General features: G+C 48.5%; 1 protein-coding gene across 1 annotated transcript in view; it reads right to left on the minus strand.

The window, feature by feature from the left end:
* Positions 1-1,124: 1,124 nt before the first annotated feature.
* Positions 1,125-12,353, minus strand: part of PODXL2 (podocalyxin like 2) — a 32,886-nt gene continuing 21,657 nt past the window's right edge. The window contains exons 4-8 of the mRNA XM_059856530.1: positions 11,631-11,705; positions 8,558-8,714; positions 7,625-7,686; positions 5,822-6,001; positions 1,125-5,482 (exon numbers count right to left, since the gene is read on the minus strand). Of these exons, the coding sequence (XP_059712513.1) occupies positions 5,273-5,482; positions 5,822-6,001; positions 7,625-7,686; positions 8,558-8,714; positions 11,631-11,705 (684 nt within the window). The 3' untranslated portion in view covers positions 1,125-5,272. The remainder of the gene's footprint in view (positions 5,483-5,821; positions 6,002-7,624; positions 7,687-8,557; positions 8,715-11,630; positions 11,706-12,353) is intronic.

The raw sequence follows: 12,353 nt of genomic DNA on the forward strand, positions 1-12,353 counted from the left end.
CAACCCGGGGGAACCGGGGCTCGCGAAAAGGGAACCGGCCCTGAACAACCCGGGGAACCGGGGCTCGGGAAAAGGGAACCGGCCCTGAACAACCCGGGGAACCGGGGCTCGGGAAAAGGGAACCGGCCCTGAACAACCCGGGGAACCGGGGCTCGGGAAAAGGGAACCGGCCCTGAACAAACCGGTGAAACCGGGGATCGGGAAAAGGGAACAGGCCCTGAAGAAACCGGGATCGGGAAAGGGGAATCGACCCTGAACAAACCGGGGGAACCCGGACTCTGGAAAAGGGAACCGGCCCTGAACAAACAGAGGGGACTGGGCTGGAACACACCTGAGGAGAGAACTGGCCCAGAACATGGTTGGGATGGGGTTTGGAACATGTGGCACGGCTCTCTCTGGGCTCTGTGCAGTTGCGACAATAGAGGGGGCTTCATTAATCTATTCAAAGGCAGGTGCCAGGAGGATGGTGCCAGGCTTTTTGGTGGTGCCCAGTGACAGGACAAGGAGCAAAGGCCATAAACGAAAAAACAAGACGTTCCACCTCAACATGAGAAAGTCTTTAGGCTGAGGATGGCAGAGCCCTGGAACAGCTGCCCAAGGAGGGCGTGGCGTCTCAGGAGCCATTCAGGTCCCACCTGGAGTTGTTCCTGTGTCACCTGCTCTGGGTGACCCTGCCTTGGCAGGGGCTGGGCTGGATGATCTCAGAGGTCCCTTCCAATCCTGATTAATTCTGTGATTCTGTAGGGATCCACATCTGGAGCAGGTGTGGGATGGTGGAGAGCGGCATGGGACACACGTGGCACAGGGCACACAGGCAGGACTCTGCTGTGTAACAGAGGCTTGTGCTAAGCCACTCTAGCAGGAAAGGCATCCTGGGCTGGTCCTGTGGGTACTGGAGGGGTAGAGTAACTCCATGGGAGAAGCCTGTTTCCACAGCCTGGGCACCTGGCATGGCTCAAGGCTTCCACAGAAATCTGTGATAGGAGAATTAAGGAGTGTACTGTCGGGAAGGGGAGCCAGGCTGACAACCCCCATCCTGGCAGAAAAACCCTGGCCAGTACTGCATTATGAGATGTAGACATGAATTCAGGCAGATCTAATGAAGCAAAGCACTGCACTCAAGCCAGTGTTCAGACACCCAGGAGGTGTGTTTTATTGCAAAGAAAACAAAACCACAACCCTGCTATTTCCAGGGCCAGACACAAGTGTTTCTAAGTGTTCTCCAGCAGCAATCCCGAGCAGCAGACAGGGCTTCCAGTTTGTGTTCAGCAGGAATGAAGGTGTTGAGAACGGCTCAAAGCCTGGCTGTCAGCTTAGATGAGCACATGAGGCTCCCATGAGCCACCACAGATGAAGGTGCTTGTTGTGTCTGACTGTTGGAGCTGTCCCAAACCTGCTGAGAAGGATAGATGTGCTCCTGCATGGCTGCAAAGGCAGATGGGAACAGAGAAGTTGCTGATGGCAGTGGCTGCAATGGGACCCTGCTGCAATGCTCGAAGGTCATGCTGCAATAGTCCTTAGGATAATGTTCCTTCATTTCACACCATATCCTCTGCCAGAGGGATCCTTAAAGTGTCTCTTGAACTGTATCCTCAAGCTGCATTACATCCTTCACAGCACAATTACTGGATCACTCCTCGTTGTTTCTTTCCACCCTACACACCCCAAGGCGCTGTGCAGGATGCAGAGTCCCAGGACATGTTAGACTGCAGGTTACAGGCACAGCTCCAGACCTCTGGGTGACACCTTGGAATAATCTGCAGCTTGGCCATCCCAGCTCCCACCTGGCCATGATCCCCAGAGATGGAGAGCCACTCTGCTCTTGGCCGTGCATCCAGACGATGCTATCGCCGGTGCTCCCCGAGGCACTGCACTCCTCTCAACAGCACCTGATGCTCTTGCTGAAGAACCACCTCCATTTCAAGGCAGAGTCCCTGCATTCTAGCTGTGGTCCCAAGGAGCAGATGGAGCAAGTGGCACACAAAGCAGGAAGATGGAGCTGAGACCCTGTGTTGCTACCCAGGGCCTCTATACTGGTGACTCCAGGGAATGTCCCATCTCACTACTTTGCAGACAAGGTTGTCCTCACATAAACCATCCTTGACATGCCTGGTACAAGCCCCTCTGCTCACAGTCGAGTCCTACAGCCCCTTGTGAATAAAGCAGGTTATCCTAGGCAAGTCACAGGAAACAAATACCCAAAGCTAAGAGAAAAGTTCTCTCTTTTTTTTTTTTTTTTTTTTTTTTAATTTTTCGTTTCCAACTCCCAACCACCACCAGGTGTCAGTGCGACCAAACATTTGGCAGATGGAATTATGGCGATGTCCGAGTAAGTTTTCCAGGAATTGCCTTGTGTCCTCCATCTGCTCTGTCACCTGGCACACTGCTCTGAGAAGTCCAGCTTTCACAGTTTTTATTAAAAAGAAGTTTAACTACATTAGGGTGATAGAAAAGCTTCCTGTTACAAATGCTAAGACAAAGGTTTTCTTCCTCTTTACATCGTCCCTGTGCAGAGCTGGAAATACAAGCACTGGACAGAGTTAAGTGGGCTACCAACAGCCTCTCTACAGTGCTTCCCAGCCTGCAGGTCCCCGGAGATGACCCATCTCTGCAGGGCTGGCAGGAGAGGGACAACAGTGCAATCGACTTGACAAGATCAGCCTAGTGCAAAAAATGATACAGAGAAAAAACAAACTGTAAAAGGATAAAAAGTATCACCAGACTAAAGTGAAATTCTATCAACCAGTAGATTTCTGAAGCTAAACTGGGATCATACAGCCAGGTGCACCCTGTAAGAGACAGCAGAAAAGTGTCCTCAGCCTCACAACAGCCACCTTTATAGTGTCTCTCAGATTACCTGGATACTCCAGACAGAGAAGAGCATCTCTGGAAAATCCTCCAGGCCACGAGAGGCCAGAAGAGCAAATTAGGAGAACTTGCTAGCTGATTATTGAACCCACATAGCCCCCTTGGTTTCTTTAAAGTTTGAAGACTTTACACAAGATTGGGAGGTGCTGAGCCCAGCCAGAAGCATTGCTTTATCAGTGCCTTGTTGTTTCTCTGAATTAGAATAGTGGAGAGAAAACAGGGCAGCAAAGTAGCTCTTAGCAGGGATATGCACCAAGGAAGCCATCTGTGGGTGAAATGATTCGCATCTGATTGGTGGCATTATCTTTTTAACAGCCACTGGGCATTCAAAACATATTTGATGAGGATTATTGGACTTGGAAAGATTTACACGGTGGAGTTGCCTAAAGGCCACGGGCATGCCAGGCCCTGTTATGCTAAGTGCTATAAAACCTCAAATTTTAACTCCATGCTTTAATTTACTCACCATAACAACAATTTGCATTTAATCCTTTGAGCCCCAAAGTGCCTTCAACGCAGCCAATGGACTTGTGCAGTTTTACTGCACAAACCCATCAAACTCAGCAGGAGCCACCCACAGAGGGGTGGTCAGAGAGGGCCATTTATGGCTGTCTGCATCCATGGACTGTCCCCCACTACCAACTGCTGGGGCAGGAGAAGGAACTCTGAGCATCTCTGCAACCCTACCAAGGTACAAAAGGAGCTGATGATCACTGTGTCCTACATAACACCAGGAAAGATATGGAGGCAGGCTAAAACCACTGAAAATTGGAATCTGGATAGGAAACCAAAGGTTACCACCTTTCTTGAATCCTTAATAAACTGGTATCAGAGTGGTCCTCCATCGAGGTGATCTGTGATTCAGTTTGCATGCAAAGCGCTACACAAACTGCAACAACAGACTGGCACCTTGACTTCAGGCACACCCACCAGGGAGGAACATGCTAGAGGTCTCTATACATACAGTGATAGATTTACAGGCTGCACATCTGGGGCCTCTGTGTACAAAGGTTCCCTTCAAGACCAAGTGTGAAGCTGCATCTTGCAGGAAGCAAGCATGCAGATCACCACCACTAGGGAGAGAAGTACTGGTGCCTCTGACCGAAGCAAGTCCCTCAGTCCCTCAATGACAGAAGAAACAAATGTTCTGGGATTTCAGGCTTGACAGTAGTTTAGGCAGGGCTCAGAGAACAATTACACATATTCACGTGCCTTTAGCACACATCTTCAGGGAGCTGGAGCCTCAAAGTTGCCTGAGGCATGCCTGAGAAACATTCATTGGGGAGCTCTTACATCCGATTCTCATCTCATCAGAACTGGCTCTTACATTGTTTAAATGCAGTGATTTTAAAGATGTTACCCCGATTTATACCTGTGGAATATTAAACACTTCCACCCTTCCCTCAGGGCAAGATGCTGAAATTGAAACAAAAGGATGAGGACATTACTGTTTCCCTATTTTAAAAGTTTCACATAGTCTTTATATTTACTGCAAAATGACCAACTGAAACCAAACTAACCTGAAAAATAGAACTGGAGTGGAAAAGGCCAGCCAGTTTAAAACTTACACAAGACAAGGGATATTTTCCTGCTGATTTCCCAGGCTATTGTGAAAGAGGCATGTAAACACCATTTTTGAGCAACGCTCCAACCAAAAGCACATTTCCATCTAAAATGCTGCACCATGGCACTGAATTCTCTGCAATCAGTCAAGCAAGGGTAAAGTGCTCAAACTTTGCAAGCTCAGCTTGGAGTTGTGGAGCTGAAAAAAGGAGTGGGGCTGTTTGTGGTGCAGGGGTGAAAAGAGATGACAGCAGGGAGTGGTGGGAGGGGTGTTTTTCCCCAAATGTAAACATCAGCTCTCATACAATTAGTAGCTGAATGCTAGAGCACTAAAAAACCTGTTTTTCACATGGGGATTGCAAAGTCTGCCCAGAACATTGACAGAATCTTGGCTCCCCTCCATCCAGAATGCACAGGTTTTGCTGCACCTGCATGGACTGAATGTGGTCTTAAGGTCAGTATTTGGAAAGTAAATTTACTCCCCAAATCTGGACTCTGGGTGGCAGGCAGCCCCACCAGTTTGTTTCTCCAATCCAGACAGTCTCAGGCACTACCACAGAGCTACAGTAAGTGCATTTAAAGGTGATGAAAGCATCGGTGCTACTGATAGGAACACACACACAGAGATCTATAAACCCACCCCTCCCGCTTCCCTCTGTTCCGTGATCCTCTTGGCTTCAAGCCTCAGATGCAGGCTCAGGACTTCCATAGGGAAAACTTGCCCAAAGACTTGTTCAAAGGTTTTAAGAAGTTCCTGAGAAGCCACCTGATCCCATGGTTCATCAGTCAAGATAGGAGAAAAACAAGTGTGTTTAAGAGGGTGGTTCCCTCCTTTCTTTTTCTAAAGATGCGTGTCTTCCTCAAACACATCCACATCCTCGCTGGCCTGCTTATTGATCAGGACATCCCAGCTGTCAGGGCCATTGATGGTGTTCCCCCCGTTCACGCTCGGTTTCTTCTCCTGCATTTCCGACTGGCTGTCACTGGCCACGTCCAGAGTGGGGTTGTCATGGCAGCCATTCTCAACAAAGCGCAGCTCCTCGCCGTGCGACTGCCAGGGACGAGAGGACACAAAGGGAGACAAAGGGGGACAGGTCTTAATGCTGCTGAGAAGCACAATCAGACCAGGCTATGAGGGTCACTGAGACCTTTGCAGAGTCAGTGGGAAGAGGTAGATTTATTCCCAGCCCAACCCTCAGAGTGGAAATGAGCTGTCCTAGGCATATTTGCATCTCTCTTACACCTGAATGAACTCCACTGCTGCTCCAGCAGTGTATCCAACTATGTCTCATAATTGGACAGGGGAAAACAACTGCCCTCTTAACTTCCCAATCTCCTCCATCCCAAGGGCTAAGAGTCTGGCCACCTTCTCCATCCTTCCAGAGCTCACCATGTTCTTCATCTTGGGCAGGCGTCTCTGCCAGCAGTTGTAGATGAGCCCCAAGACAATGATGATGGCACAGATGGAGCCGATGATCACCAACACCACAAAGAGCTTCCCATAATCACTGCGTGTCTGGTTAGGGTGTGACTGACAGCTTGTGGTGGTCGAGTAGTTCTGGATACCAATCTGGAAGGAAGGAAGCAGTACACTAAAAGTGCTAACCTGCAGGCAGATAGAATCCTGTTCAGACTTTCCAGGGTCCAAGTACAGGACCATGAATGTTGGCAGAGGAACTCAGGTTGTACACAGTCTTACATCACTAGAAAGCTCATACCTATACATAACACAATTTTCCATGAAAGCTGACACATCAGCAAATGACAGTAGGCACAATTTTATTTTGCTCACCTGCACAAAGATATCACACCTCTGTGTATGACAAGGAGGCTTTCATGGGAGAAACTGTCCAAGACTGAGAGTCCCCAAGACAAACTACGAGCCACTGACGTGTGCTGAGGCTTTGGTAACTACTTGGCAGAGAATGTAATCCTAATAAATAGGTTTCCAGTAAAGCTCAGGTCCTAAGAGAGCATAGTGGTCTTGAAAGAGGACAGCTGCCCACTGAGCCTAAAAGCTTAGGAATAGCTGCCCTAGAAACTGGCCCCCTGTGGCTGTCAGCAAACAGCCCAGGTTGGTCCCAGTGACTTGGCAGATTTGAAACAGGTTATGTATCAATTCAGTAGTAAGTGTGACAGGTGTAAGAGAATATCCTCCCTCCTCCTTGCAACCTCATGTTGGTGCAAGGGCAGCACTGTGAGCAGAGTTTCATTACTGACAGAGCCAGAGAGCCAGACGCATGGGGCAAGGAGGCTCTGGTAGAACTCACATTAACACAGTTGCAAAGTCAAACCTTGCCCCCACACAAATCCTTCTTTCTGGACAGTTCTAGCTGCTGATACTTCAGTCCCACAATTTCTACAGGGTTGGCTTTTTGCACTTTCTCTGGTGTAAGCCAATCAATACACCACTGAGCAGTTAATTTGCTTTGTCTAACTGCACCAGTTTGTTAGGTCAGGGAAAAACCTGAGAGCAGACAGCCAGCAAGGCAGTGGCTCAATCTTGCTGCTAAAATCAGCAAAATTAATCCAGTGATTGGCACAAAAAACTCAAGCAGAATCAGGTTCTCAGTGCCTACATACCCCGTAGGACAAAGGGGCAAAGGCAGAGATTGTGGAGCTGATTTGTCCTCATTTCTATCCACTTCCAAGCTGCCCAGGGTTAGAAGGGAATATGTGAGGCCTAGAGGAAGACGGCAGAGGAGTCTGGCATCCATTGACCCAGGTCCTCTGCCTGCCCTTGTGGAGGCAGTTGTTTCAGGAGTGAAATGCAGACCCTGGATTTGTAGAAGTTGTGTGAATGTGTCAAGAGAAGCCAATGTGTGCAAAACAGCTGGAGGGTGAGCAGGGCCAAATGTGGGGGTCTGCAGCACCCACACTGCTTTGGACAATAGTATGGAAGGGGTGACACTGAGAATCCCAACAAAATGAATGTGTGAAAAGTAGTCTCACAACGAAGCCAAAAAAGCAGGCAAGTAATAAACCACAGTTACTCTCTTAAAAGGAGCAGACATTGGGTGGCCTGGCTACTACCAATGAGGGGAGAAGGGAGTTTGCCAAGCATCTGACTCATCTGTTTGCATGCTCTGGGTTCAGCACTTGGTTAGACTGAGATATGCTCCCAGTTTTCAAGTTGCTTATTTTAATTGTATAACTGGTCTTAACAAACAGATGCAGGCAGACAGGCTCTTACCTCAGCTAAGCTCCTCTTAACATCCCCCAGTGCCATGAGAACATCTTTTGTAGGGATAACACCTGTAAAGTAGAGGAAGAGATCAGTGCTGCTCTCAGCTCAGGTTACTCAGTCAGATGTATTCATCAGTATAAAATCCCCAACAGGATGGAGGCAGGGAAACACACATTTTTGTTCACTGGTGTTTTAGGTCAGGAGGCTGAAAGAACACAGGATCACAGACAAGGGTACCTCCAAATACTCTTTAAAGGAGTAAAAAAATCCAGGGATGAACTGATAGCAGAGCAACCTTGGTACTCTCCCCACCACCACAGAAGCTCTCAGGATCCGTGACTGCTCTGGGAGCAAGCAGCAGCACTCAAAAAGTCATGGAGACAGGTTCACAAAGGTCATAGAGGCCATAATGTCAACATTAGAAACCTCTGTCAGTAAGCAGGTGGGAAAAGGACCCCTGTACCAAAATGGGAATAAAGACATGGTAAAATGTTCCAGTCCAGCCCACGTTCACTGTCAGCTTTTGTTTCTTTGGGGATGAAGGAGGGCACTATGAGGACCATCCTAGTTCAGACAGAACTTCAGAATTGATAGGTTAGGAAGTGAACCAAGAGCAGGCTGTCACATCCTTCCATGATGGGGAGTACATAAGGAGAAACCTGACAGATGCTCAGGGAAAGGCAATCCAGGGATGCAGCAAAACTGAAGGCAATGTGCAGAAGTGCAAAGTGCAGTGCTTTGTGCAAGCAGTGAGGGACAACCCAGAAGCCAGATGTGAAGAAAGATGTCCTCAGTCCCTCTCCATCCCTCAAGTCCAGTGAACACTGAGAACCGGTGGGATTGAAATGGATTGGAAAGCAAAAGCTCCTTCCAAAATGGCTGTGTACTTCCATTTAAATATACTCCCCATCACAGAAGGCTCTTTCTGCCAGCACTTACCCTGTTCCCCTGCCAGTGTCATTAGCAAGTGCTTGTCATTCTCATTGGGTTTGCTCAGAGAGATGAGCCAGCGGTCCTGCAGCCCCTCTGCCTGCCTGGAGAAGGCATCCTCCACCAGTGCCAACAGCTGGGGACCCCTCTCCAACCGAAATTCCTCCTGCCACAGGAAAGGAACCTTGGTGAGTGCATGGTAGGGACAAGGCAGCTGTAGCACTGCAGGGCTGGCACGGTGGAGACCTCACACGTGCCCAAAAGCCAGCAGTGTTAAACCTGGTGCAATGCTCTGCTGCACAGCACCCCAGGCTGGAGCCACAAACACCTCCTGATGCACCAGCCTTCCTCCTCAGCTCCTGAGGCTGCCATGTGCCCCACACCAAGCTCTCCTGGCACACAGGGATCCTGAAGCAACATGATGGTGTAAGGTGAGAAGGAAGCAGCCAGGCTCCTGCCCACAGCCAGCGCTGGGTCAGCAGGTGCCGCTCAGCCTGACGTGCTCCAGCCATCCCTCAGCAGGCGCCTTTGCTGCTTTCTCACTCCTGTGTTTCTATTCTCATCTCCAGTTGCCATGCCAACCTGAAGGCCACACAGATGATTAATAAAATGGAGAGTTCTTGTTGCCATGGCAATTTGAAGCGCTCAGGGCAGGCACAGGCCTGTGCCAAAAATGGCCTAATTGGAGAAGACATCGATGACTGGAGCCTGAATCACAAGAGCCTGGCAGTGCCTCCTCTCATGAAATGATGAGTTTTGGTGTGGGGAGGCAGGAGGAGCTGCATGAGGAAGCAGCACTGTGATGCAGCACCATGATGCTCAGCTGCAGCTCCAGCTCATGGTCCCACTGCCAGTCTGAGGCTCTCTTTTGGGGGATGCAGAGGAAAGGGGAGCCAGGAGCAGGAGGACAGAAGCCAGATGTTTCTGGTGATGGGGAAAGCAGAGGTTGCAGAGCACTGATCAATTCTCCATGGTGGAGAGGAGGGAGCAGTGAAGGAGCTTGAATGCACCTGTGCCAAGGTGGAGGTCACCTCCCAGTGCATAGCCAGGTACCACTGCTGGGTCAGATCCTGCAGTCCTCACTTGGGCAAACTTTCCAGGTATGTTGAGCAGGAGATTTGCCCAGGGAGAGACTGAAGTGATTTGCTTGCCTGGAGCCCACTGGGAAGACAAACAAGCTTCCAGCTTAACCCAGACATGATCCCTGCAGCAGGTAAAAGCCTGGTGCCATGAAGTGCATTGAAGCTCAAAGCACAACCTTCTGGAAGGAGCTAAGCACCCTCCTTGTCCCTCAGCTTTTCAGTGGGACTCAATACACACCAGATCATGGCACCAAAACATTGAAATATGTGAGGAATACCCACTCATACTAATTTAAACTACAGCACTTGCAACACAGGTTCTCACTCAAAACCCTGGAAAACCAAACACCACAGAATTCCGATACAGACACGAAAAAACAAAAGGGACAGGCAGACAGTAGGTGAGGTGCCCAAACTGAGCAAATTACCAATGGTATGAAACAAATTGCATCAACACCAGTGGAAAGATGAAGAGGTTGATTCCAGCTTCACTCATGCAAAGTGGTAATGGGAGGCAGGGAATGATGAGATGCTCATGGTTAAATATGTATGTCGACAAACGTCCCTTCGAATAAGGGGTAGTACAGCACAAATCATTCACTGGGAAATATGTTTTGAAACATGAAATCAAGTAGAAAAACAGTTCAGTCCTGCCTATCCCAGGGCACCGTGTTTCTCCAGCAAGGCAGAACTGAGGATTCAACAGCAAAGACATAATTTGATCAAGAGACATCTGCACATCTGCTTTTCAGTTCTTCCCCTTACAGAGGTTTAAACAACACAAGTGACCACAGAAAGGAACTTACTACATATTACAAAATTAACTAGTATTTAAAGTCCACAGAGATGGGAGAGAGAGTGATGGGGACGTGAAGGAAACAGGGCAGGAGAACTCTGGTTTTCAAGGACTTCTTTTCTGCATTACAATTGTGAACTGTAGCAGAGATCCTTAAAGCCCTCTGCACTGGTTTCCCTAAATTAGGAGGAAAAAGACTGACTTTTCACCTATTCTTAGAGCAGTTGGCATGCCTTACTGTATATAGGAATTTCCCCATTTTTCCTGTCCCCAAAAATGTCACTTTAAAAAAAAAGCAAAACAAACCAACCAAGAACTCACCAATAGTGGCAAGAGGTCAGTGCCAGAGAGCAACCCTGCAGTAACAGAACCAGCAGGCTCTGCCCAAAGCAGGAGCCCCACAAAGCTGGAGTGCAGATGCACGAGGCCAGAACACAATTCCTCAATGAAATATTTTAGTCTCAGGTTGTCAGGCTTATAATAACTTCTTAGAATTATGAAAGGCACCTTGACCCCAGACCTTTCACAACTGGTTTCTAAGTGCCTGATAAAAGGCCCAGCAGAAGTGAACAAGCCCTTTTGTCAGGGATCCACAACAGGCTCTGGGCTCATGAATTAACTGCAGCTTTATGAGGATGGATGTATAGGCATTGGATTAGCAGAGCATGGCTGGTTAACAGACACAGCTAACACACAAGATAATAGGGTAGAGGAGAAGAGACCCTTAAGGAAGATTTAGTGATAACTGCTTGATACTTATCCATGCACAATCCAAATAGGAGTCCCTGTTCCTCTGAGCCATCAGAGGATTGTTACTATATGCTGGAAGGAATGGAAGGAAAAGGAAGAGAAGGAAGGAGAACTGCATTCAATCCTGTAAGAGGTGCAATGTTAAAAGCTCTCATGTCTCATGACAATCCAGGTACTGACTGGCACAGACTAGCAGCCAGAAGTTAGTAAAAAATCCAATATGGAACTGACATGTGCTAGACTTGGAGCAAAATCATCTCCCTCCACCCACTCTTTTTCCCTTTTGGAGAACAGAAATATTTCTGTCCTCCCCTTCTCTTCACAGCCTCTATATGTTGAGATTTAGTGCTTTTAAAATGTTTTGTGGTGAAAGCAGACAGGAGGAGCTGTGCCTGCCTTCACTTTCCTACACACCATTGCCCCCATGCCATGAAATCTCTCTGGACTGACTTACACAGTCAATGTTATCCGACATATTCAGGATGATATAGTTCTTTCCTGCAAGGTTGCTCCAATCTTTACAGATCACCTGGAGAGACAAGACAAAGACAGCTGGGTTCAGGTGTGAATGTAACTCTGCTGCTGAAAGCACAGGGTACACAAGCGACAGGAGCAGGGCACTGTGCCATACTCCCAGAAGCACTTCTCAAAGGATGTGACTGTCCTTTAACTCTCTGTTTTACAGAGCAATCACCATTTCAGTGCTAACATAGAATGGGGACAAAGCTACTCTGCCAGCTTGCCACAGCTCAGCTTGACCTTCCACTTCTATCTAGACTCAAGGAGGACACAGTTTCTCAGTGGAAAACTCTCTAGCCTGCAGCCTTATCAGCACTTAACACAAAACCTAACCAGGAGCCTCTGTGGTCCTTAAACAAACTGGTGAGAGAGAGCAGCACTTTGCAGGCAGGATAGGATGCACCGAGGGACTAAGTCACTTGCTCAGGCTCCTGAGTATCATGGGGCAGAAAGCAAAATTAAAAGCTTTGCTTGGTACTTTCTCACCAGTCAGCTCCTGCTACATATCTTCTCTTAACCAGCTGTCAGTTTGCTGGATTCAGGAACTGCAGTTCACCCCTCCTCTCCTACAGGCTCTCCTAGACCAACATCCTCACATATAAATGTACTCCGCTCCACCCGCTCTGCATCTGGTCCCTGCAGGCAGCATTAGCAAAAA

This window comes from Haemorhous mexicanus, chromosome 11 (assembly GCF_027477595.1).
Source record: "Haemorhous mexicanus isolate bHaeMex1 chromosome 11, bHaeMex1.pri, whole genome shotgun sequence".
In the NCBI taxonomy this organism is placed as follows: Eukaryota; Metazoa; Chordata; class Aves; order Passeriformes; family Fringillidae; genus Haemorhous; species Haemorhous mexicanus.